This window comes from Coenobita brevimanus, chromosome 72 (genome assembly GCF_032717465.1).
Source record: "Coenobita brevimanus isolate Jiangsu-jjx chromosome 72, ASM3271746v2, whole genome shotgun sequence".
Lineage (NCBI taxonomy): Eukaryota > Metazoa > Arthropoda > Malacostraca > Decapoda > Coenobitidae > Coenobita > Coenobita brevimanus.
In genome coordinates this window covers 42,523,489-42,549,011 of record NC_137025.1, presented here as the reverse complement: position 1 = coordinate 42,549,011, position 25,523 = coordinate 42,523,489, and the positions used below count along the sequence as shown (strand labels likewise).

General features: G+C 41.3%; 1 protein-coding gene across 1 annotated transcript; it reads left to right on the top strand.

Moving 5' to 3' along the window:
* The first annotated feature begins 1,691 nt into the window (after window positions 1-1,691).
* Window positions 1,692-25,347, top strand: LOC145407130 (uncharacterized). Its single transcript, XM_080278149.1, is given in 4 exon segments — window positions 1,692-1,780; window positions 3,170-3,347; window positions 12,701-12,849; window positions 25,053-25,347. Coding segments are annotated over 4 exon segments (711 nt in total).
* Window positions 25,348-25,523: the final 176 nt, after the last annotated feature.

The window sequence follows — 25,523 nt, the reverse complement described above, 5'->3', positions numbered from 1 at the left end:
CCCCCTCTCTCACTCTCTCAGTTCCTTTTCTCTCTAAATTCCCTTCTCTCTCTCTCTCTCTCTCTCTCTCTAAATTCCCCCCTCTTACTCCTTCAGTTCCTCACTCTCTCTCTCTTTCTCTCTCTAATTCCCCCCCCCTCTCTTACTCTCAGTTCCTTTTCTCTCTAAATCCCCCCCCTCTCTCTCTCTCTATTCCCCCCTCTTACTCCTTCAGTTCCTTCTCTCTCTCTCTCTCTCCCGTCCCAGTGCCACGCCCTATGAGTGCCAACCTGCAGGGGACGCTTGTGGGTGCCAGTGTCATCATCATTATCATCACCATCACCACCACCATCGTATATATAAATCGGAGTCATCACAACGACCATCACTCCCTTACCTTCCTTCACACAGTCATGTACACTCAGGTAACTAGCTCCTCCTCTGTGTGTGTGTGTGTGTGTGTGTGTGTGTGTGTGTGTGTGTGTGTGTGTGTGTGTGTAATAGATAGATTGATAGATAGATGCATTGGTTTTAATATCTCCCTCAGTTTGGATGTGTGAAATATGCACACTTATATTACACACTTACACAGCACACACTTACATTCTTCACACTTACATACCACACACTTACACATTACATACTTACACATCACATTACACACTTACATTTTACACACTTACACATCACACACTTTCACATTACACACATTTTACACACCTACACATTATACACTTACACATCACACACATTACACACTTACATTTTACACACTTACACATCACACACTTACACATTACACACTTATACATCACACACTTACACATTACACTTATATTTTACACACTTACACATCACACACACATTACACACATTTTACACATATCACACACTTTGACGGAAAAACAATATATATCTCTCCTATACAGTGCATGGGGAAATACAGGCGACTGAAATGAGTTAGGAACACGCCACTGTCTCTCCCAACACCCCAAGCTTAGAATATAAACAGTGAGACGAGAATGTGATTAACATAGCGCAGTGGAAAAGGTAAACATATATTTGGGGGAGGCGGTGGCTCAATCGGTAGAGAGGTGGCCTGCAGTCCTACCGGACCCAGGTTCAAATCCCCGCTGGGGCAGGGAACAGTTTAAGGATTTGAATGTAATAAAATCAGACTTTACTGATCTACCAGAAGACCCGCCGACATGTCGTAAAAATACCCCCGCTAATACCAATACACAAGTCCTGTATGAGACAGCCCTAGCATGTATTCAATATGGACGGTGGGTGTTAACGCCGAAGTGGTGACATGTAGAGGTGTATGGTATGTAGGAGGACTAGTGGGCCTTGAGAGCAGGGTGTGAAGCCTATGTCCAGAGTCGGAGACATAAAAAAAAAAAAAAAAACTATTCTCAGCAACGGAAGTACCTATTTTATCGTTAGTTATGTATCTACAAAGTAACTATTTTATCATTATCTATCTACAAAGTAACTATTTTATCAGTTATCTACCTACAAAGTAACTATTTCATCAGTTATCTACCTACAAAGTAACTATTTTATCGTTATCTATCTACAAAGTAACTATTTTATCCTTAGTTATCTCTCTTATCAAAGCCACTTCTTCCCCCCCCCCCAGACCCGTGCCGTGTTGGTGGTGTTGGTGGGCGTGTCCGTGGGCGTGTCCGTGGGAGTGCCTACTGACCTCAATGGCCCCGCCCCCTCTGCTGGATATGAGTACGGTGCTTCTCAAGGTGGAGGAGGAGGATATCAGGTACGTGGAGGAGGAGGATATCAGGTACGTGGAGGAGGATATTAGGTACGAGGAGGAGGAGGATATTAGGTACGAGTAGGAGGAGGAGGATAGGTACGTGGAGGAGGATGGTACGTGGAGGAGGATACTAGGTACGTGGAGGAGGATATCAGGTACGTGGAGGAGGAAATTATCATGCACACAAAATCAAAAGAAAAAAAATAATTACAACCTCTCATAAGAACATTTTGAAATAGGGATGGAAAAACATGAAAATATTCCCAGGTAAATACAGTCACACCTGGCCAATAATTTAATCAGTAACAGGTAAATGAAGGAGGAATTTGACGTAACATATGAAGGAAGCAATTTTGTCAGAATTATTTGCCCCATGGAAAAAAAAAAAAAACGTGATATGCAAAAGAGTTCAGTGTGAGGAGAGAGAGAGAGAGAGAGAGAGAGAGAGAGAGAGAGAGAGAGAATGATAAGGAACTGGACTCACTGTGAAACCATTGTGTATATTTTTAAGAGAGAGAGAGAGAAATTCCCAGTCTGAACGAATACATAAGGGAAAAATCGAAACCATCTGAAATACGCATTAGTAAATATAAGGCTTTTCACAATATTTCGTCTGATCTAATTTTTTTTCAGACGGAACTGGGAAGACAGCGGTTTCTTTGCGCGTACTTCCGGCCACTAAATTCCACGTCTCTAAGGCAGAAAAGTACTACAATGACAGGAAGATCACCGTTAAAATTCTTATAGTTATGCTAAATTTAAGATGCTTCACTGTAACTATCGATCTTGCTTTCCTCACTACTAAACTACTACTGTCAGAATTATTACCACTACAGTAACGTATTTCTGGTAATTCTCTAGATACTATTAATACTGTACCAGGATTACCACCAAATGCACACACACACACACACACACACACACACAACCATAACAAAAACAGTAAAAAAAATATATATAACTCATGATTCCAAGACTTTTTCACCCATTACCAAAAATCTCTCAAATCCATTACACACACACACACACACACACACACACACACACAAACTATACTTATTTTACTCTAACTTGGCCCAAAATTGCCATCTCTCCATCTCAAATACTGAGCTGTAAGAAGAGATTAAACGCAGAATGTAATGCTAGTCACGAAGAAGTGCTATGGAAAGGATGTACAACTGGAGTATTATTTTGTCGCTAATCTACGTGAAATAGGACGAAAATTTGGGCCAAGTTAAGGTGAAAGGAGTATATTAGTTAATCAAAATTTCCAGGTATCTGTCTTATCATCCCAGTACACTAATCCCAGTTTCCCAGTTCTCTTACCAGTACAGGACTTATCTAACCCCAGTCTTCCGGGTACAGTCCCAGTCCATCCCGTTCAATTTAATCCCAGTTCCCCAGTTCTCTTACCAGTACTGGACTTAATCTAACCCCAGTCCTCCCGGTACAGTCCCAGCCCATCCCGTACACCTTCGAGTATGGAGTCCAGGATGAGTACAAGGGCGCGGACTTTAGCCAGAACGAGGAGTCCGATGGCAAGACTGTTCGTGGCTCCTACACAGTCCAGCTGCCAGATGGTCGCAAGCAGACGGTAAGGGACTATCACGAGGGACTAAACCATCTGACATTTACGTAAACCCACACCTGACCTAACCCCATACCTGACGTAACCCCACACCTATCGTAAACCCCACACCTGTCGTAAACCCACACCTGACGTAACCCCACACCTGTCGTAAACCCACACCTGTCGTAACCCCACACCTGTCGTAACCCCACACCTGTCGTAAACCCACACCTGACGTTAACTCCACACCTGACGTAACCCCACACCTGACGTAACACCACACCTGTCGAAACCCACACCTGTCGTAACCCCACACCTGACGTAACCCCACACCTGACGTAAATCCACACCTGACGCTAACCCCACACCTGACGTTAACCCCACACCTGACTCAACTATTTCCGTGTTAAACCTCACCTTCTACTCTTCTCCACACCTCACTAAACCTCACCAACCTCAACATAAGTGACTAAATGTTAAACCCCCTTTTAGCATGCAAACATCTCCTCTCCCTCACTTCATCTCATTCCTCCCTCGCCCTCCCCTCTCTCAAGCTTCGCCCCTCACTCAACCCCTCCCCCCACTCAACCTCATCCCTCACTCAACCTCTCCCTCACCCAACCTCACCCCTCACCCAACCTCTCCCCTCACTCAACCTCTCCCCTCACTCAACCTCACCCCCACTCAACCTCTCCCCTCACTCAACCTCTCCACCCACTCAACCTCTCCACCCACTCAACCTCTCCCCTCACTCAACCTCTCCCCTCACTCAACCTCTCCACTCACTCAACCTCTCCACTCACTCAACCTCTCCCTTCAATCACCTCAGCCACTCAATCTGATTATACTCAACAGAAATTACCTTTTGTGTATATCTAAGAACAGCGATACTTAACACCTGGTCGACAAATAATAAACGTCCTAATTAACCTGTACCGTATCTTCCCCAGGTGACGTACACGGCTGATGATTACACCGGCTACGTAGCACAGGTGGAGTACTACGGTGAGGCACAGTACCCTTACGAGTACGGTCCCCCAGTCACCTTCAAGCCATCAGCATACCCTCAGCAATCATACCAGTCCCCTCAATAATCATACCAGCCACCAGGAGCATACAACTGAGCCATACCATCTAATACCTGGTGTGACCTGTCTTGTACCATGTAATTTATACCAAACATACCCTCATACCAAAATATACTGTTATACCAATGTGAAATATGCACTAGTTTCACTCTCACTTCTAGTCTTTAATTCAGCTTATTCAGAAACATCTATTATTCTCCCTAACACCTACTCCTGAGCGAATTATTCTGCTTACCACACCTTGCCGTCGTCACCTGTGTTACTTAAATCCTTCTAATATTACCGTACTCTGCATAAAAAACGTAGAAAACGATATTGGCCAGCCGCATCCCAAAAATAAATCGCTAAGGAACAGGTGTTAGGGAGCTTCATTAACCGATGAGAAGAGTCCTGGGCAATACCAGCGACGGTTTTTTTTTTTTTTTTTTAATGGACAGTAGGGTGTAATAAGCAGAATAAATCGCTTAGAAAGAGGTGCTTGGGAGTTCAGGTGTTTGGGGAGTTCCATTAATCGGCGAGAATACGAGTCCTGGGCAGTACGAGCGACGGTGTATAACTGTGAAGAGATAAGTGAAGTGGAGGGAGGGAGAGGGAGGGGAAGACCGAGGATGAGGTGGAGGGATGGAGTTGAGAGGTATATGAGGGTGGGGGGAGTGGGTTGGGGGGAGGGCAGTCAAATGGTGGGTGACACAGCGACTTGGAGGAGTTTTGTCTGCGGCCACCCTTTGCGGGATTAAGGCGTCGGGCTATAGATAGATAGATAATTGAAGAAGCAGCCGTGAACGAGGGGAGAGGAGGACAGAGGGGTAAGGAGGGCAGAGGGGAGAGGAGGACAGAGGGGAGAGGAGGGCAGAGGGGAGAGGAGGGCAGAGGGGGAGAATAGATGGGAAGGTGGAATGCAGGTGGGAGGTAATTTAAGTCTGCAGTCTACTGGGTTTGCGTTTCAGGTGAGCCTACGGAACTACTACTACTACTACTACTACTATTACCACCACCACCATCACTACTAATACTACTACAATTCTTGCCTACTGATCGTGTTGAAAGTTTCATAAGAAGTCATGTAATTCTTAAGACAGATTTCTCAGATGCCCCGAAGACACAAGCTCCCTTTATTGATGTTGTGAGAAAGTGAGAAATGGAGTATTTTTCGTGAGAGAGAGAGAGAGAGAGAGAGAGAGAGAGAGAGAGAGACCTAAAAATGGCTAGCTATGTACAGTCGCAGACAAAAATATCGTTCCACTTTTTGGCCGAACAAAACTGAAACTCTTACACGGTGTTCTGAAAAACTGTGTTGTGCTTGGAGGGTCGTATTGCTGAGTTTCTTAAATCATTGTTCACTGTCTCGTAATTTATCGTTCGGAAGTGTGACTGGAAAAGCGTCTCTCTCAACTCTAGCTTTACAGTGTTAGGAAGGGGGTGAGTTAGAATGGGTTAGGAATTTAATACGTACGGATATTTCTAACTTTATCTAAATTTCCTTTCGTTTGTCAGTGTTAGGAAGAAGTTAGAGTATGTTAGGAACTTGAAATTCACCTGCAGTTCTTCTATCTATCTATTGCCTAAATCCCGCATGGGGTGGCCACAAACAAATCACCTCCATGTCGCCCTGTCCCCCGCCATTTCACTGCCCCACTCCCAGCTCACATCCCCCTTCTTCCCTGATCCAAATTACCTTCTACAATACGAAATATAATCCAATCTTAATAATGATCTTGATCCTTTATTTATAACGGGGACTTAGATATTATTTTTATTACCTTTGATCTTTATTGATAGGGAGTTCTAGATTTATTTACACTATAATGGTTAGGGAAGAAGGGAGTTGTGTCCTGTTTTCGTTGTGTATTCATTATTCTATTTCTGATCCTTAACTTTTTTCATTTTCCTACTTATCTTGATCGTACTCACCCCACTAGAGGACTGGGATTCTCTCTCTCTCTCTCTCTCTCTCTCTCTCACACACACACACACACACACACACCTTCAATACAATAATCCCAATCATCACCTCATCCTACCTCTTAATTACATCTCACTGCTATCTTCAATAACTCTCTCTCTCTCTCTCTCAATAAACCACCCACTCCCACATCCCACCCCTCAATCACACCTTATTGCCATTATCTTCAATTTTAATAGCTATTTTTTTTTCTCTGCCTCTCTCCCACTTCCATTCACACCTTATCTATAAATTATCTTTGTTTCCTCTATAATTTTTGTTTTTGTCTATGTCATCTTCAGTTTCTTTGTCCTTGGCTTGGTTATTTCATGTACGTTTCGCTTTTCAATTGCCTCCTTATTTTGGTACGAATTTTCCACCGCAGATGCATGGTTCACGGACGATGTCGCAGGGGAACGTGTGTGTGTGTGTGTGTGTGTGTGTGTGTGTGTGTGTGTGTGTGTGTGTGTGTGTGTGTGTGTGTGTGTGTGTGTGTGTGTGTGTGTGTGTGTGTGTGTGTGTGTGTGTGTGTGTGTGTGTGTGTGTGTGTACTCAATAAATCCCTTATCCCCATTCCAGTTTGTGTGTGTGTGTGTGTGTGTGTGTGTGTGTGCGCGACCTCCTAGTCTACAAGCTGGCCTTCCTTACAACCCTTTAAGTTAGTTTTCATCACCTCAATCAAACGTCATAACTGATGCCTTTATACTGCTTGAGAATTGTACTGATATGACTTAAAGCATTTCTGACCTGATACTACTAACATGTTCACATATAAATAAATCATTCTACAAAATAAATAACCAAAGTAAAAGTATATCAGAGTAAAGGTAGATTGTTTGGGAGCAATGCATCAAAATCCCAATATTTTTAATTTAGACTGTCAAGCGATTATATTCCACGAGAAGGTGCCCAAGACTGCAAAAGGGATCAAAGCCTAAACTAACCCACTCTCCTCAATAACACCCTATCTTCTTACGCTCCTGGTATCGTCTTAAGATTCTACTTACGCTTTTTCTCAAGCAGGGGAGAGGTTCGGTACAAATCTTTTCTTAAAATTAAAATACACTGCAATTCATTGATAACTTTCCCATTACTAAAATACCCCGATGTAGTAAACTGTAAAAATAATGTAATATTCAAGTATCAGTGTGACTGTAATAGACAGGTAACTCATTCATTCTTAATCCAACATACCTGCCCACCTACCTACCTACCTACCTGCCTACCTTTTACTACATGTCTGTCAACCCATTTCTCTGCCTACCCACCTACCTGCTTACATTTCACTACATGTCCACCTGTTAACCTATTTCTCTGCCTGCCTCCCTCCCTACCTTCCTACAGTACCTACCTACTTGCTTGCCTTTAACTACATGTCTACCTGTCAACCCATTTACCAACCCACCTACCTACCTTCCTACCTGCTTACCTTTCACTACATGTCTATCTATCAACCCATTTTTCTGCCTACCTACCTACCTACCTACATATCCGTGTGTACGTACCTAGTTCCCAGTCTTCCTACTTACCAGCCTACCTATGTGTCTCCTTACCTGTCAGCCTTCCTTAATTCTACCTTTTTTTTGATTGCTGCCTATCTATTCACCAGCCTATCTGTGCCTACCTACCTACCTACCTGCCTTTCTTCCTTTTTTCTACCTTGTTTATCTACCTGCCTACCAGTGTGTCTACCTACCTACCTACCTGCCAGTCTTTCTTCGTTTTTTCTACTTTGTCTACCTACCTACCTGCCTGCCTTTCTTCCTTTTTCTACCTTGTCTGTCTACCTGCCTGTCTGTGTCTACCTACCTACCTACCTGCCTGCCTTTTTTCTACCTTATTTGTCTACCTACCTAACTGTGTGTCTTTCTACCTGCCTGTCTGCTTGTCTGCCTTTCTCTCCCATTCCCGCCTCCCACCACCACACCCTCGCTGTAAGTGATAGCCTGGAGGGGACGCTAGTGGGGGCCAAGGTCGTCACCCCCACCACCACCACCACCACCCCCACCCCCACCACGACCGTATATAAGCCAGCGTCACCACCCCCACCACATCACTTCCTCACCTTCCCTCCTTCAGTCATGCTCACTCAGGTAGGCTTCTTACAATATTTTCAACAATCACTTTCCCTTTTTCCACAATCATCACTTTTGTTGTTACGCTAAGTCATTCTGGAGCTTCAATGTGTGTGTGTGTGTGTGTGTGTGTGTGTGATTACGTATTATATACATAACTAGAATGGCACTCAATAGAGCGCACACCTCCGCCAAGGCCCAACATGCTATCCGCTAGATCCGGAATTTTACATGGATCCGCGCCAAACTGTACACATTCGTAGATACCTACGTCCTAAATATGTCTGATTTTTTTCATCAAGATCCATGCAATATTAACTGAAAAATTTACGAAAATGTCGAAAAACGCCCTATCTCGCACTGTTAAAGAAAGTGAACAAATATCCTGGATCCGCACCTTTATCTGCATCCGCACCAAAATTTAAAGGAGTGTATTCTGGGCCAAGACACATTCTTCTACCAAGTTTCGTGAAAATCCGTCCAGTAGTTTTTGTGTAATCTTGCTCACAAACCAACAAACAAACGGACAGGGGTGAAAACATAACCTCCTTGGTGATGGTAAAAAGGGCGAGGTATAAAGTCCACCCGTAGGAATGAATTATTACTTAAAATGACCATAGACAGCTGTATGGCAAAGGGACGCGGTGGCTGAGTCGGTAGAGCGGTGGTCTGGTGTTCAAGTGGTCGTGGGTTCGATTCCCGGCTGAGGCAGGGAAAAGTTTAAAAGGAATTACACAGAGCAGACTTTACTGATCAACCAAAAGACCTGCTGACTTGTCAAAAAACACCCACGCTAATATCAATACACCAGTACTACATGTATGAGACGGCCCTAGCATGTATTCAATATGGACGGTGGGTGTTTGCGCTTAAGTGGTGACAGGTGAAGGTATAAGGTAGGTAGGAAGACTATCAATATTACACCTACAGCCGTGCTAAATAAATAAATAAATTAATTAATCAGTGCATTAATGTTAATCTCAGGTCACTCATATGGATTAAAAACAAAGAAAAAAAACACAGGATTCAAACACTTCCTTGAAATACACCATATTCATAATTTTCGCTGTACAGTTTTGGGCACAGGTAATGTTTGTTCCGGGTTCGTACTCTCTTCGATTAAGGAAGTTCCCTAACACCTCTTCCTCACCAATTTATTTTTGGATACGGCTGGCCAATATTGTTTTGTACGTTATTTATACAGAGGATAGTGATAAGTGGTGACGACCATCATCCACTCACTTGATGCAGTGCCGTCTACATCTTCCTTCACCTTCATCGATTTTTTGCTGCGCCTATCCTCCTCTCTTCCTATTTCTTCCATCTTTCCTATCACTTTTTATTACTCCTCTTTCCTTTTCAGGTGGCTCTACATTGAGTGACAAGCCTAATGGTTTCCTGTAACCCAAGAAACCAGTTACAACGCTGGGTGGTAACCATATAACCAACCCATACGTGTTCCTACGTGTCAAAAAGTGGGTTTGCGGAGGGTTAATGCCCCTCCCCGTAAAACAACCAACTCAAAGACAAACGGCCACCCCTTACGAGATTATGGCATCGGGCTACAGATAGATAGATAGATAGATAGATGGATAGACAGATATAGATAGATAGATAGATAGATGGTGATATTAGAATGATTATGTTACACAGAATAGGACAGTAAAGTGTAATATGCAAAATCAATAACTTTTATATTTGTCAAGTTATTCTTCATATACCAGCTGTATTATACGTTGGGGGTAATATCTACCTATCTACCCATCTATCTATCTACCTGCCTATCTATCTACCTCTTTATCTATACCTATCTATCAATCTATCTAGGATGCAGAAACAACAAAGGTTCAAATGTCATAAAAACTTTTACGTAATATCTCAGTTATTAATCCCCCCCCCTCTCTCTCTCTCTCTCTCTCTCTCTCTCTCTCTCTCTCCAAACCTAACAGGATAAATATAAAGGACAAAAACAGTGCCAAAGAGAGAGGGGTAAACACGATGTCAAAAAATAATTATGATAAATAACAATAAAAATAAGCAATAATAATAATAATAATCACTCTATCTACCTATTGCCAGACGCCTTAATCCCGTAAGGGGTGGCCACAAACAAATCACCTCCATGTCGCCCTACTCCCCGCCATTTCACTGCCCTGCTCCCAGCTCACACCTCCCTCTCTCATATACCACTCCATCCCTCCATCTCATCCTTGGCGGACCCTCCCTCTCCCCCTCTCCACCTCACTCACACTCACTCTCCTCGTCAGTCTCTCTCTCTCAATCGGTGAACTTTAATAACGTAAAGGACACTAGATTTTTTTTTAATTCTTTCACGTTGTTGCTCTCTCTCCCCCAGACTTGTGCAGTGTTAGTGGTGTTGGTGGGCGTGTCCGTGGGCGTGCCTACGGACCAATACGGCCCCGCCCCCTCCGCTGGATACGGCTACAACGGCCCTCAAGGTGGTGGTGGTGGTGGTGGAGGTGGAGGCTATCAGGTATATTTCGCAATTATATTTTATTTTAAACAGAAAATTGACTGAGGAAGGAAAAACAAATGAGTAAAAAAATAATCCATACACCAGATTAGGGACGAGAATATCAGGTACTTTTCGCAATTATTTTTTTTTAAGAGAGAAAATGAACAGAAAAAAGAAAAAACGAATGAGTAAAAAAATAATAATAATCCATAACCATATTAAAGGTGTCAGCCAAAAAAAAAAAAAAAAAAAAAAAAAAAACTAAGATTTGAATTTGAAACAGTTTTTGCAATTTATTTCAAGTTCTTCAGTGACAGAGATAGTGCTATGAGTCTACATCCTTTTCCTAACACTTATTCGTGACTAGCATTATACTCAATAGCTACTCCACTGTTACAACCACTCAGAAGGGAGAGGTGGAAAATTTAGGCCAAGTTAGAGTAAAAGGAGTATTGTTCGTGTAGACAGTGCATCGTGACATCTCAGGTTACCACTAGATACATCAACCCTACAATACTCTTAATGTTAATCTACACTAGGATATGCCGTGCGAGTAACGTTATCAATTCTACAATACTCTTAATGTTAATATACAATAGGATATGCTGTGTGAGTTACTTTAATCAATTGCCACCACCTCCACACTATTATACTCACAGCCATGCAACCTGTCCTGTAAGCCCCGCCCCCTTCCTCAAGTCCTGGCCTCGTCTGTGGCCACATACTCTCTGGGCGGAGCATAAGGGGGCGTGGTTTGCGAGACAAGTTGCATGGTGGCGGGTATAGTACTTCCCGAGCTTTAACCACGATAACAGTAGCATATAAACAGGTTCAGCCATGACAGGAAAATATCATCACAAAAACCTCACCACAACAAAGCATCACAAAGTATCAGGTACCGACATAGGAGCACCACAAACACTAGCATTATTATATTCAAGATTAGTACCGGTCCTTCATATCTACCACTATACAAATCTCTGTTTTAGAAAGCTCTCTCTCTACACCTAATTTCTCTCTATTAACTCGTTACCAACACTGACTGACATTACATAAGGCAATCAGAAGTCTTAACCTTTCTTTATCATCAGTTTCTACTACACAAAACCTCTGTTATCTGTACTGAACTTATCTAACACCTGTTTTCCAGGTACAGTACCAGCCCATCCCGTACGACTTCAAGTATGGAGTCAAGGATGAGTACAAGGGCACGGACTTCAACCAGAATGAGGAGTCCGATGGCAAGACTGTTCGCGGCCAGTACACTGTCTTGCTGCCGGACGGTCGCAAGCAGACGGTATGACAGATGCAATACTCCACAAAATCTCCTAATTCATCCTTCACTAAATCTCAGCCCTCAGTTAACCTTATTCCTCACTACACCACGCAACTCATATAACTTCACAACACACTCAATTTCATACAATTTTAAAACTCACTCAAATTAACAAACCACTCAAGATCACACTTCACAACTCATTCAAATACACACTTCACTCAACTCCACAACCCACTTAATTCCACAGCTCACTCAACCAAACACTCTCACACACCTCACCCAATCTCTAGCCCCACCCTTGAATAAACATCCATTCACTAAACCTCACCTGCCACACATCCTTTCCCCTCAGTCAAACACCTCATTCCACCTCACCACATCTCACCACCTCATCTCACCTCATCATTCTCTCAACCTTCCTTAAAATAGCATGAACTATGTCTTTTATTGAACGAAAACAAAAGTAATAACAATCTCTCTAGACAATGTACTATAAGCCTGTACCTTGTTTCCTCAGGTGACGTACACAGCAGACGATTACACCGGCTACGTAGCACATGTGGAGTACTACGGTGAGGCACAGTACCCCAAGCAGTACGGTCCCCCAATCACCTTCAAGCCCGCAGCATACCCACAACAATCATACCAGCCACAAGGATCATACAACTGACCTATGCGCATCTCCAAGTCCTGAACATATGCTGATGTGACCTGCTCTGTACGAATTAAATTATACCAAATATAGTTTTAGACCTGAACTCCATGTTTAAATCTCCAACAATTCTGGAAAAACAAACGAACTTTTCATGTCTTCGTTGGCTAATAACACACCAACCACCCGCTTCTTTTAGGGTTTAAATCTCCAACAATTCTGGAAAAACACACAAACTTTTCATGCCTTCGTTGGCTAAAAATACACCAACCACCCGCTTCTTTTCGGGTTTAAATCTCCACCAATTCTGGAAAAATGCACTAACTTTTCATGTCTTCGTTGGCTAAAAACACATGCTTCTTTTCAGGTGGAATTTTGCCACCGCGGGTCGAAATTTTGAAAAAGCTATCCAAAAACATAATTCTTCCTAACTAGCCAAAAACTGTCAAAGTAATCAGTTCTCTTTGGCCTGCAGAACGTAGTCTAATTCGTGCACCATTTGTCAAGAAAGGTACAATAACGTAATTATATACATTTGTTTTTATTAAGAAGATGTACTTGACAGGATGGCGCTGACTAGCTGAATGCAACATGTCCGAATAACATTTACTAACCCATATTTCCCCCTCAGATATATGCTGTCAATTAATAATGATAACGAGTAAAGAGATAAGGAAGTACTGCTGCATTCAGCCTATCATAAATGACGTGTCAAGCGTATCTTCGCCTCGGAAAAAAAAAAAAAAAATGAGTACAGAAAGCACACACAGCACATATCGTAATTCTGCTAATGTCGATAAAACTTATGATTTATTGTTGTAATTCCTGTTTCCTATCAGACAAATACCCTTACAGTCTCTCACTGTCAAATAATTCTACGGCCATAGCATGCTCTGTTACAAAATCTCAGAGGACACATACCTCTGATAAGGCAATTAAAATGTATGAATTATTCCTACACCCAGATTCGGATCCACCTCAAAATCCAATCAACTCTTCCTCGACCAACTTCCTACCTATCCACCAAATCTCATTAAGATCTAGTAACAACTTTTTGAGATATCTCGCAAACAAATAAACGAACACACCGACAGACACAAGTAAATACATAACCTCAGTCCAATTTTGTTAGCAGAGACACAGTCAGATCTTTAGAACAATATTCAATTTATTATTTTTATAATTATTATTATTATTATTATTATTATTAAAACCTAATAGCAAAACTTACTATACTACTACTACTACTACTACTATTATTATTATTATTATTATTATTATTATTATTATTTCCTCAACACCTGGCGTAGTTGGGTTTTGATACAAGTCCACTGCTTGGTCATCAAAACAAGCTTCACTCACCAACGTAAGTAAAATGCTAAATAAACAAATATATAAATAAATAAATGTAAATAAATGCAAATAACTGATGAAAACAGAAGCTTTCAATGATATAATTATGAAGTTATTATTACTGAGAGAGAGAGAGAGAGAGAGAGAGAGAGAGAGAGAGAGAGAGAGAGAGAGAGAGAGAGAGAGAGAGAGAGAATATCAAAGGCCCTACTATGAAGAATGAATGCTAATCTAAAAAGCAAAATGACAACAAATTATTCACCACATTTTACAATATCAACAATTCATCTTTATTACAACTTTAACATCTTCACTACCAAAGATGTCTTACAGGTTAAATAGGAAATTGTAGTTGCTCTTTCCCTCTGCCTACGACCTCTAGTCTTTTCAATGCAGTGTGTTAGGACCTATCGAAATGAATTATTATTATTATTATTATTATTATTATTATTCGAAGCCACAATTTTACAAGGGATCTAAGCTTTCTCTCTTTCTCTCTCTCTCTCTCGTAAATAATAAGTTTCCAGGCTTGAACTCTCTCTCTCTCTCTCTCTCTCTCTCTCTCTCTCTCTCTCTCTTTAATCAGTTTAGCCTTTCGCTTTCACTCGCACATCTTTTACTACCGTTATAAATGAATTAATTAACTGCCCCCTTCACTCTCTACACACACACACACACACACACACACACACACACACACACGAGAGAGAGAGAGAGAGAGAGAGAGAGGGATGGACAAGCCTTACACACATTAGATCCCTCGTAATGAAGGGGTTTGTGTGTGTGTGTGTGTGTGTGTGTGTGTGTGTGTGTGTGTGTGTGTGTGTGTGTGTGTGTGTGTGTGTGTGTGTGAATATATTCCTAGTGCACAGCGGAATTATTTTTTTTTTCACTTCCAAAATAACCTCTCAAGTCCAAGTCTATACTGCATTTACAATCGCTTGGCAACTATGAATATCAGTGATTATTTTGGCGATTTTCATTATTATTTAACAAAGCAATATAATAATAATAATAAAATAAAAATGTCATGGATTTATTCTCAAACTTTAATTATAAAAAAAAAATCAATAAAGATATATATTTTGAAAACTGTATATTATTTCCCTCAAAATTATGCGTCTCCTCCTTCATTTATTTATTTATTTATTTATCTATGTTTATTTATTCAGTTATTCTTTAGTTATTTCTTTAGTCTCCATTTTCTTTAAAATCATGAACCGTAACACTGCCTCCCCTCACACCCCGTTTTCTATAGTTATACCTCCCCCAACCCCCCCAACTCTTATAAATACACCTCCCCCCTTCACAAGCACCCCCTCCCCCACTTTCCCCTCCTTTATCTTCCTCCCTCCCCTCCCCTCCCCATCACTCACTCCCTCCTCCTCCCTTTCTTCTACTAAACAACCTTCCATTCCCTTCCCCGCCTCTATTCTTCCTCCCCATCCCTCATTCCCCCCTCCTCCCTCCTCCCCTCACCCCCCCTACGTCTCCTACCTCCCCTTCTCCGTCTCTATGTAAAATCGAAAACTAGGGAGAGTATTCCAGAGAGCTTAGGAAATTGGAAAAAAAAATATATACTGTCTCATTTACTTACTTTTATTTATATTACCGACTTCAAAATACACCTTACCTTCTGCTACTTCTCCCCCCCCCCCCCCGAAACTCCAAATCCAAACACCCTTTCTTCATGCAGCGTTCGATTCCCCCCCCCCTTCTCTCTCTCTCTCTCTCTCTCTCTCTCTCTCTCTCTCTCTCTCTCTTCCAAACACCCCTTCTTCATACAGCAATCTCTCTCTCTCTCTCTCTCTCTCTCTCTCTCTCTCTCTCTCTCTCTCCCAAACACCCCTTCTTCACACAGCACTTGATTCCTCTCTCTCTCTCAATCATTATGTCAGGGTCATTTTAAAACTCATACACCGTAACAAACCATAGCACTTTTCCGTTACGTAATTCCGCTTGCGTACTCGTGGGTCGGCCTTCCAAGGAACAGGTGAAGCGAGGAAGGAGGAGTGAGAGGTGTACAAGTTCCTGGTCCGAATTTTCGTCGGTTAAGGAAGCTCCCTAACACCTGTTCCTTAGCGATTTAGTTTTAGATAGGGCTGGTTAATCTCCTTATGCTGGTTAATTATGTAAAGTGTGAGCTGGAAGTAGGGCACTGAAGTGGCCGGGGACAGGGTGACATCGAGACGATTTGTTTGTTGCCACCCCTAACGGGATTATGGCGTCTGGCAATAGACAGATACAGGCGATATTACAAGAATTTACATAACACAGAACATTTGTAATATGCAAAATGAATCGATTAGGAAAAGGTGTTAGGGAGCTTCCTTACCCGACGGGAATACGGCCCTGTCTTCTTCATACCTTTAATCTTCTTCTTTTTTCTTAATACGACGTCAAGGAACAAGAAAATAGACAAACAGCTACTGAAAGACGTAAAAAATTGTCTTCCCTCCATTTCTTGATTTTTCTTATATTTTCTTATAAGACGTAAAACCTTGATAATATTTCAATAAGACAACACAGCTAATATCTTTAATAAATTCCATATTTTATCAGTCCTCTGTAAGTCCAATTTTAACTCAATAAATCGCTGACAAAAAATAATAATAATTCGTGAAGTCTAGCAGTTGCAATAGCTGTGTGCAATACAGGCTGATATCATCATAATCATCAACATCAATCATCATCATCAATCTTAATCATCACTCATCATTATCATCATCATTATCGTCATTATTCATCATCAATCATCATCATCATTATCAATCATTACCATCATCATCAATCATCATATCATCATCAATCATCAACATCATCAATCAATCATCATATACACATCATTTTAAAGAATCACTGCAATTTGCGTTTCACATTAATTCGTAAATTCATAAATTCGGAATAAGTATGTTAAAAAATAAGGAAGACGGATTTTTAAAGGTGTGTGTTTACCTAGCTCTCAGTCACAGGTAAACACAATCAATCAGACGGCTCAGGTAGGCACGGATGGCCGCCTCTACTCCTTTCACTCGAACTTGGCCCAGATTTTCGTCCTTTCGCGGCTCCCTTCACGTACGGTAGCTCAGTGACAGAAAAAAGACAATGCTATGGCTCTTCATCCTCCCCAATAGCACTTCATCGTTACTAGCACTATATTTGAGTGTTAAAATGTATCAATACAACTCATCATTGAAGCTGGAGAGTTGCAGCTTATTTCACGTAGCTCAGTGGCAGAAGAAAGACAATGCTATGGCTCTACATTCTTTCCAGTAGCACTTCATGACTAACCACCAGCTAATCAAGAAGTGCTCCGAGCTTCATAAACTAGACCTTTGCTACCTCCTCTTCCCTCCCAAATGAAAGGTGCTAATCCAATCCGTGTAATATGCAGAAGAGAAAAGAATGAAGGAAAGAAAGACAGAAGGAAGTAAGCAGAAGGAAGTAGGCAGAAGGAAGGAAAAGAATGAGGGAAAGACAGAAGAGAGAGTGTAAAGTCACCCGTACGCAGAAGGAAGAGGAAAGAATGAAGGTATGAATGACAGAAAAGGGAGTGTAAAGTCACCCGTAGGCAGAAGGAAGAGGAAAGAATGAATGAAGGAAAGACAGAAGAGAGAGTGTAAAGTCACCCGTAGGCAGAAGGAAGAGGAATGAATGAAGGAAAGACAGAAGAGGGAGTGTAAAGTCACCCGTAGGCAGAAGGAAGAGGAAAGAATGAAGGAAAGAAGAGGGAGTGTAAAGTCACCCGTAGGCAGAAGGAAGAGGAAAGAATGAAGGAAAGAACGACAGAAGAGCAAGGAAGGAAGAGAGGAACGGGCAGACACCCAAAGCAGCTCTACATCGAGTGAGTGGATGGTGAGCGAAAAGAGAAAATTATCAAGTCAATGTAAACACCTAATTCATTGTCTTCCCATCAAGCTGTTATGTGTTAGTTTCTCTCGTAAACACTTGGCATATCACATCCTGCTCTCTCTCTCTCTCTCTCTCTCTACCAAGTCTTTACACTGAACACGGCAAACAAACAATAATCTTGAACGATTTTTATCAAAAACGCCATTTTCATCACCTAACAATTAAGACTGAAAAAACAAGCACAGCAGATTTTTTATGTAAGGAACAAGGAACCAAAATCTAGAAGCCCGAAAGACTGTACAGTAGATTGTTTCCATCATGAAAAAGTAAAAACAAGATACAAGAGTCAAAGTCAAGATCCGTTCATTTCGAGATGCCTGGGTACACTGCGTTTGAAAGACTGGAGATTAAAAAGAAAAAGGAAATATAAACCGCAATGCCACGACTCACGGCTTTTGTCATTTCAAAAGCAAAATATAAAAATATTTGTATAAACATTTAAGAGTTAAAGAAAAAAAAGATAATGCAACTTGACTGAAATATTTAAGGAAATTCACACACACACACACACACACACACACACTGCAGACCTTTAACTCTCCTTTTAAATCCCTTTCCCTCCTGTCCCTTTAAACTTCAAATATATTTCCCCTGCCTTGCCGCTCCGACTTTCAACGCCACTTCCCCTTCCATTTCCTCCTCCCCCTCCACGCTCATTCCTACTCCGCTCACTTTTCCTCCTCCTCCTCCTCCTCCTCTTTCTTCTCGTCTCCTCTCCTCTTCCTTTTCTTCACTTCCCCTCTCCTTTCTCCTTTCCTCCTCCTCCTCCTTCTCCTCCTCTCCCCTCCTCTTCTCTCCTCTCCTTTTTCTTCTTGTCTCCTCTTTTTCTTCTCGTCTCCTCTCCTCTTCCTTTTCTTTTCCTCTCCCTTTTCTTCTCTTCCCCTCTCCTTTCTCCTCTCCCCCCCTCCTCCTCCTCCTCCTCCTCTCCCTCTCCCTACTCTTACACTCCAATTTCGTGACCTACTTAGGCTGTTCTTTAACATTTCAATAGTCATCACAGGTTCATTACTAACTGCATCATCATCTTCATCATCATCATCATCATCACCATCATCATCATCACCATCATCATCACCACACGTCCAACCATTATTTTTAAGTATTTACCTATTTATCAATCTATGTCTGCCTTTTGCTTAAAACTCCATCATCATCATCATCATCATCATCACCACAATCAATGCCCCTGTTTTTTCCATCTGTCACCATTATTTTTTATTTATCTATCTATCAATCTATCTTTTGCTTTTAACCCCTTCATCATCATCATCATCATCATCTTCATCAGTCTCTTTTTTCCACACGTCCGACCATTATTTTTGTCTATCTATCTATCTATATATCTATCTATCTAACTTTTGCTTTTAACTCCATCTTCATCATCATCACCATCATCATAATCATAATCATCATCACCATCACCATCACCACCACCATCATCATCATCATCACCATTATCATCATCACCATCACCATCATCATCATCATCACCATCAACATCATCATCATCATCATCACCATCATCATCACCACCATTAGCATCATCATCATCACCAGCATCATCATCCATACTCTCTTCCCCAACCATGCAACCTTTCTTTCAACCCCTTCAGTACGATGCCCTTATTTCCAACATTATTACCATCAATTATAAACATTTGGAACACTAATACCCTCTCTGGCTCCTATGACCCATATTCTCACCCTAACACCTCTTCCTTAGCGATTTATTTCTGGACACGGCTGGTTAATATCAATCTGTTAATTTGCGTATGGTGGTATATGGATGAGTTACATGACACTGAGGAGAGTAAGGAGTGATAAAAATAAATCGCTCAGGAAGAGGTGTTAGGGAGCTTCCTTATCCGATCAAAATACGGGAAAAGGAGTAATTATTTTTTCTTTCCTCTGTTTTTTTTTTTTAATGGTTATATTTTCTTATTAAATCTGCCTTACTTCTTGGTGATTTTGTTGAATTTATCTTTATTTTTTTTTATTTACATCTATCCTTCTGAAACAGACTGGGATATTTTTCATTTTCAGCTTCCCAAATCCAAAAAAAGGATTCTATTTTATCATTTTTTTTTATCAACTGTTGTCTTCTATTTTACTAATCCAATATTTTTTTTTTATGTTACAATATTCATCAATTTTTTCTTCCACCTTTAATATTTCTATTCTAACTTACTAATTTTCAACGTTACATTTTCTTAATAATCTTAATATTTCCTTTTCTCTCGTGTATTTTCATTTTTTTGTTTTTCTGTTCTACCTGTAATTGCTTAAATAACTTGAAGTATCGCCATTTCCACCTTTCATTTTACCAAGCCAATCGTATATACATTTTTTCCCTGATACATTTCAAAATTTAACCATTTGTATTTTTTTATATAAACTTCATTCATTTCTCGAACTAAAATTTAATATATTCCCTTCCACTTTTAATATATCAATTCTAATATATTTCCTTTCACCTTTAATCTGGTGTATGGATTTTTTTTTCCTTTTTCAGTCCTCTGTTGACCTGTAAAAAAAAAAAAAAATGTTCTTTACTCAATTATTTCGCATAGAAAAATCTGACCCATTTACACTTTTTCGTCTCTTTTCGTAATTTTTCGTCAATTATTTCGCAGATAAATTTGACCTGTTTAAGCATTCTCGTCTTTTTTTTTTTTTTTTCGCTGATTTTCATTATATATTTTCGCTGCGGTGTTTTTCGAGGCCCCCATCACTCTCCCCTCACCCATTACCCCCCCATCCACCATGATTCGCAGCCTTATTCTCCATTTTTTTTTTTTTTTTTTTTTTGCCACACCCATTGAAGTTTCACACACCCCTCCAAGGTACTCCATACATACATACATACATACATACATACACACACACACACACACACACACACACACACAGAGTACGTTTTTCTCTACACCAATACGTATACATATTTGCTCATGTACATCTTTCGTTTACACAATCATGTCCACATAAATATACCACGCATCACACACACACTACCTGTCATCCACACCTACAAACACTAATCACTCGCTTGAACACACACACACACACAAACACACACACACACACACACACACACACACACTACCTGTCATCCACACCTACAAACACTAATCACCCGCTTGAACACACACACACACACACACACACACACACACACACACACACACACACACACACACCAAGAGATGACACAGAAGGTCACCACATCACCACAGTCATTATACACACCACAGTCACCACCCTCACCATCACCACACCCTCACCATCACTCCCACAGTCATGCTCCTAAGGGTTAGTCCAGCGAGATATGAGATTCAATTATAACCCTTATCATATACACAGAACTTAACCCTTTACCGCCTATCGATGGAAATAAGAGTCTTTGGGGAAGAATTTTAAGTTTTTAAGGTTTTAGGGATCAAGGACAAGCTGATAAGGGCCAAGATAAGGGTTCTACGAGACAGGGAACAGCTGATAAGGGTTCTGATAAGGATTTTAAGACACATGAGATTAGGCAATGAATTAAATCCCAGCTCTGTAATCCCACTCAGGTCAATCCAGCCATAGGATTAATTCTCATAGGGGAAAGGGAGGCCCAATTTTTTTTACGATAAATTCTGAGACCAGTGTAGAATGTCACCCCTTTTATCTATCGTTCAATGTCACCCCTTTATTTATCGTTCAATGTCATCCATTTATTTATCGTTCAATGTCACCCCTTTATTTATCGTTCAATGTCATCCCTTTATCTATCGTTCAATGTCATCCCTTTATCTATCGTTCAATGTCACCCCTTTATCTATCGTTCAATGTCACCCCTTAATCTATCGTTCAATGTCATCCCTTTATCTATCGTTCAGTGTCACCTTTATCTATCGTTCAATGTCATCCCTTTATCTATCGTTCAATGTCACCCCTTTATTTATCGTTCAATGTCACCCCTTTATTTATCGTTCAATGTCATCCCTTTATTTATCGTTCAATGTCACCCCTTTTATCTATCGTTCAATGTCACCCCTTTATCTATCGTTCAATGTCATCCCTTTATCTATCGTTCAGTGTCACCCCTCTATCTATCGTTCAATGTCACCCTTTTATCTATCGTTCAATGTCACCCTTTTATCTATCGTTCAATGTCACCCCTTTATCTATCGTTCAATGTCACCCCTTTATCTATCGTTCAATGTCACCCCTTTATCTATCGTTCAATGTCACCCCTTTATCTATCGTTCAGTGTCACCCCTTTATCTATCGTTCAATGTCACCCCTTTATCTATCGTTCAATATCACCATTTTATCTATCATTCAATGTCACCCCTTTTTCTATCGTTGTCACCCCCTTATCTATCGTTCAAGTCATGGTAGATTCTTGGTAGATGTCTTACTTAATCTACTTGGTGTCCTTATGTCCGTCTGAAATTTGGACACCGTATTACGTATTGCGATATGTGCTTTAAAAATACGGTGCTTAAAAAATACGGTGCTTTAAAAATACGGTGCTTGAAAATTACGGTGCTTTGAAAATACGGTGCTTTAAAAATACAGATTAATACGAATAGGAGAAAATTTGAGTTCCCCCGTGATCAGGGAGGCTATACTGATCAGGTGTAACGATAATACGCAAATAATAATAATAATAATAAATGAACTCTAATTGCTCTCTTATCTTTCTTATCTAAACGTTTTATATTGTGAATTATTTTATCACGATTCACATACCTTCAGTCGTCTCTCTCTCTCTCTCTCTCTCTCTCTCTCTCTCTCTCTCTCTCAAGATATACCACCACTGAGCCATATCACTAAAAATCACTTGCTTTACTTAACTCTCTCTCTCTCTCTCTCTCTCTCCCCTTCCAGGTCTGCATCTGGGTGGCTCTGGTGGGCGTGGACGTGGGCGTTCTTGTCGATCTTTACTCCGCCCCCTCCCCCGCCCCCGCCCCCCACCCAGCTGGATATAAGGTACACATACAGACACACACACACACACACACACACACACACACACACACACACACACACCGGATATTCCCCTGATATTCTTCTACACACACACACACACACACACACACACACACACACACACCGGATATTCCCCTGATATTCTTCTACACACACACACACACACACACACACACACACACACACACACACACACACCGGATATTCCCCTGATATTCTTCTACACACACACACACACACACAAATTTCCCCACACATAAACCAACCCCTTCAATCCCACGACCTATTAAAATACACTTACTCAAGACGATTTTATCAGCTTAAAAGAAAAATACCCTGGCAGCAAAAGATTTAGAGTAATCCAGAAAAATCCCTCAATCTGAATAAAACCGCCTGGAAGTTAAGAAAAAAAAATGTGTAATTGAACTAGGGATTTATTTCAGTTAATCCCGCTTCTCCCTGGTCCAGCTGAGAGGGATTTATTTGAACTAATCCCTTTTCTTCCCAGTACAGTCCCAGTCCATCCCGTACACCTTCGAGTATGGAGTCCAGGATGGGTACTCCGGTGCGGACTTTATCCAGGATGAGGAGTCCGATGGCAAGAATGTTCGTGGCTCCTACACAGTCCAGCTGCCAGATGGTCGCATGCAGATGGTAAGAGACTATCACGCGGGACTAAACCATCTGACATTTACGTAAACCCACACCTGACGTAAACCCACACCTGTCGTAAACCCACACCTGTCGTAACCCTACACCTGTCGTAACCCCACACATGAACGTAAACCCACACCTGTCGTAAACCCACACCTGTCGAAACCCCACACCTGACGTAAACCCACACCTGTCGTAAAAGCAGATGGTAATTTTAGTTTTCTCAACCCCACTTCTCCCCCACTTCATATTCAACCTCATTCACCCTCTCCCCTCACTCAACCTCACCTTCCCCCTTCGCATATCAGCCACATTCAACCTTTCCCCTCACTCACCTTCATCTTCCCCTCTTTCACACAGACCTCATTCAAGCTTTCCCCTCGCTCAACTTCATCCCTCAACCCTTTACGTTAACCCTCATTCAACTTTTCCCCTCACACGGTTGCATTCCCCACCTCCACCTCACTCTCCCCGCTCCATAAATTCACCTCCTTTCTCTCTCTCATTTCCCCTCAACCTCACCTCCCACTCTCTCCCCTCACCCAATATATTACACCTCTCAACCCCTCCCCACACCCAATACACATTTCCTTTATCATCATCCTTCATTCCTCCTCAGCTAAGTCATACACATCTATATATTTCGTAATAAAGGAAGAACCAAATGCAAAAATTCTGAAAAAAAAAAAAAAAAAAAATCCTTCCAAAAATTCAGTCAATAAGAACCATATGCTAAAATTCTGAAAAAAAATGGAAAAAAAATCAAAAAATAGTCAAAACAAGAAAATGCTAAAACTGAAAAAAAAAAAAAAAAAATCTTTCAAAAAATTCAGTCAAAATCTAGATCCAATCATATCGAGACACTATAATCAAAGAGCTATAATTATTACAATATGCTGATCACTTTATCTTGGCCTAAAATTGCCATCCCTCCACCTTCAATACTGAGTTATAGCAATACATTAACACTAGAATAGTATGCTAGTCACGAAGAAGTGCTACAGAGAGGGTGCAGAGCCACAGTGTTGTCTTTTTCTGAGCTACGCGAAATAAAATGAAAGAGGATAACAATTTGAGCCAAGTTAAAATGAACGAAGTATAGCAAGTCTTCCTTCACTGATTCTCTTGGTCCTTAACATAGCCTATACTAACCCCCCTCTCTCTCTCTCTCTCTCTCTCTCTCTCTCTCTCTCTCTCTCCAGGCAACGTACACAGCTGATCACTATAACGGGTACCAAGCACAGGTGGAGTACTACGGTGAGGCACAGTACCCCCACGAGTACGGTGCCCCAGTCACCTTCAAGCCCCAGTACTCATCACACCAGCCCTCATACCAGGCCCCACAGCCCTCATACCGGCTCCCAGAGCCCTCATACCAGCCCCCACAGCCCTTATACCAGCCCCCAAAGCCATAATACCAGCCCCCACAGCCCTAACACCAGCCCTTAACCAAACACCGGCCTCCACAGCCCTCATACCAGCCTCCAAAGCCCTCATACCAGCCACCACAGCCCTCATACCAGCCCCCACAGCCCTCATACCAGCCCCCACAGCCCTCATACCAGCCCCCACACCACCAGATACCTAACCCAATGACCCGCAGTTGTAAATAAATAAATAAATAAAAATATACACAGATGCAATGTTACTAAATACCCTACATTAACTGAAAAACAAAAAAAAAACTATAAATATAAAACAGATAATAAAGCACGTTTCTCGATTTTTTTTTTTTTTCGAGTACACAAATATATATATATAAAATGGTAGTTTCTCATGACCAAAAATT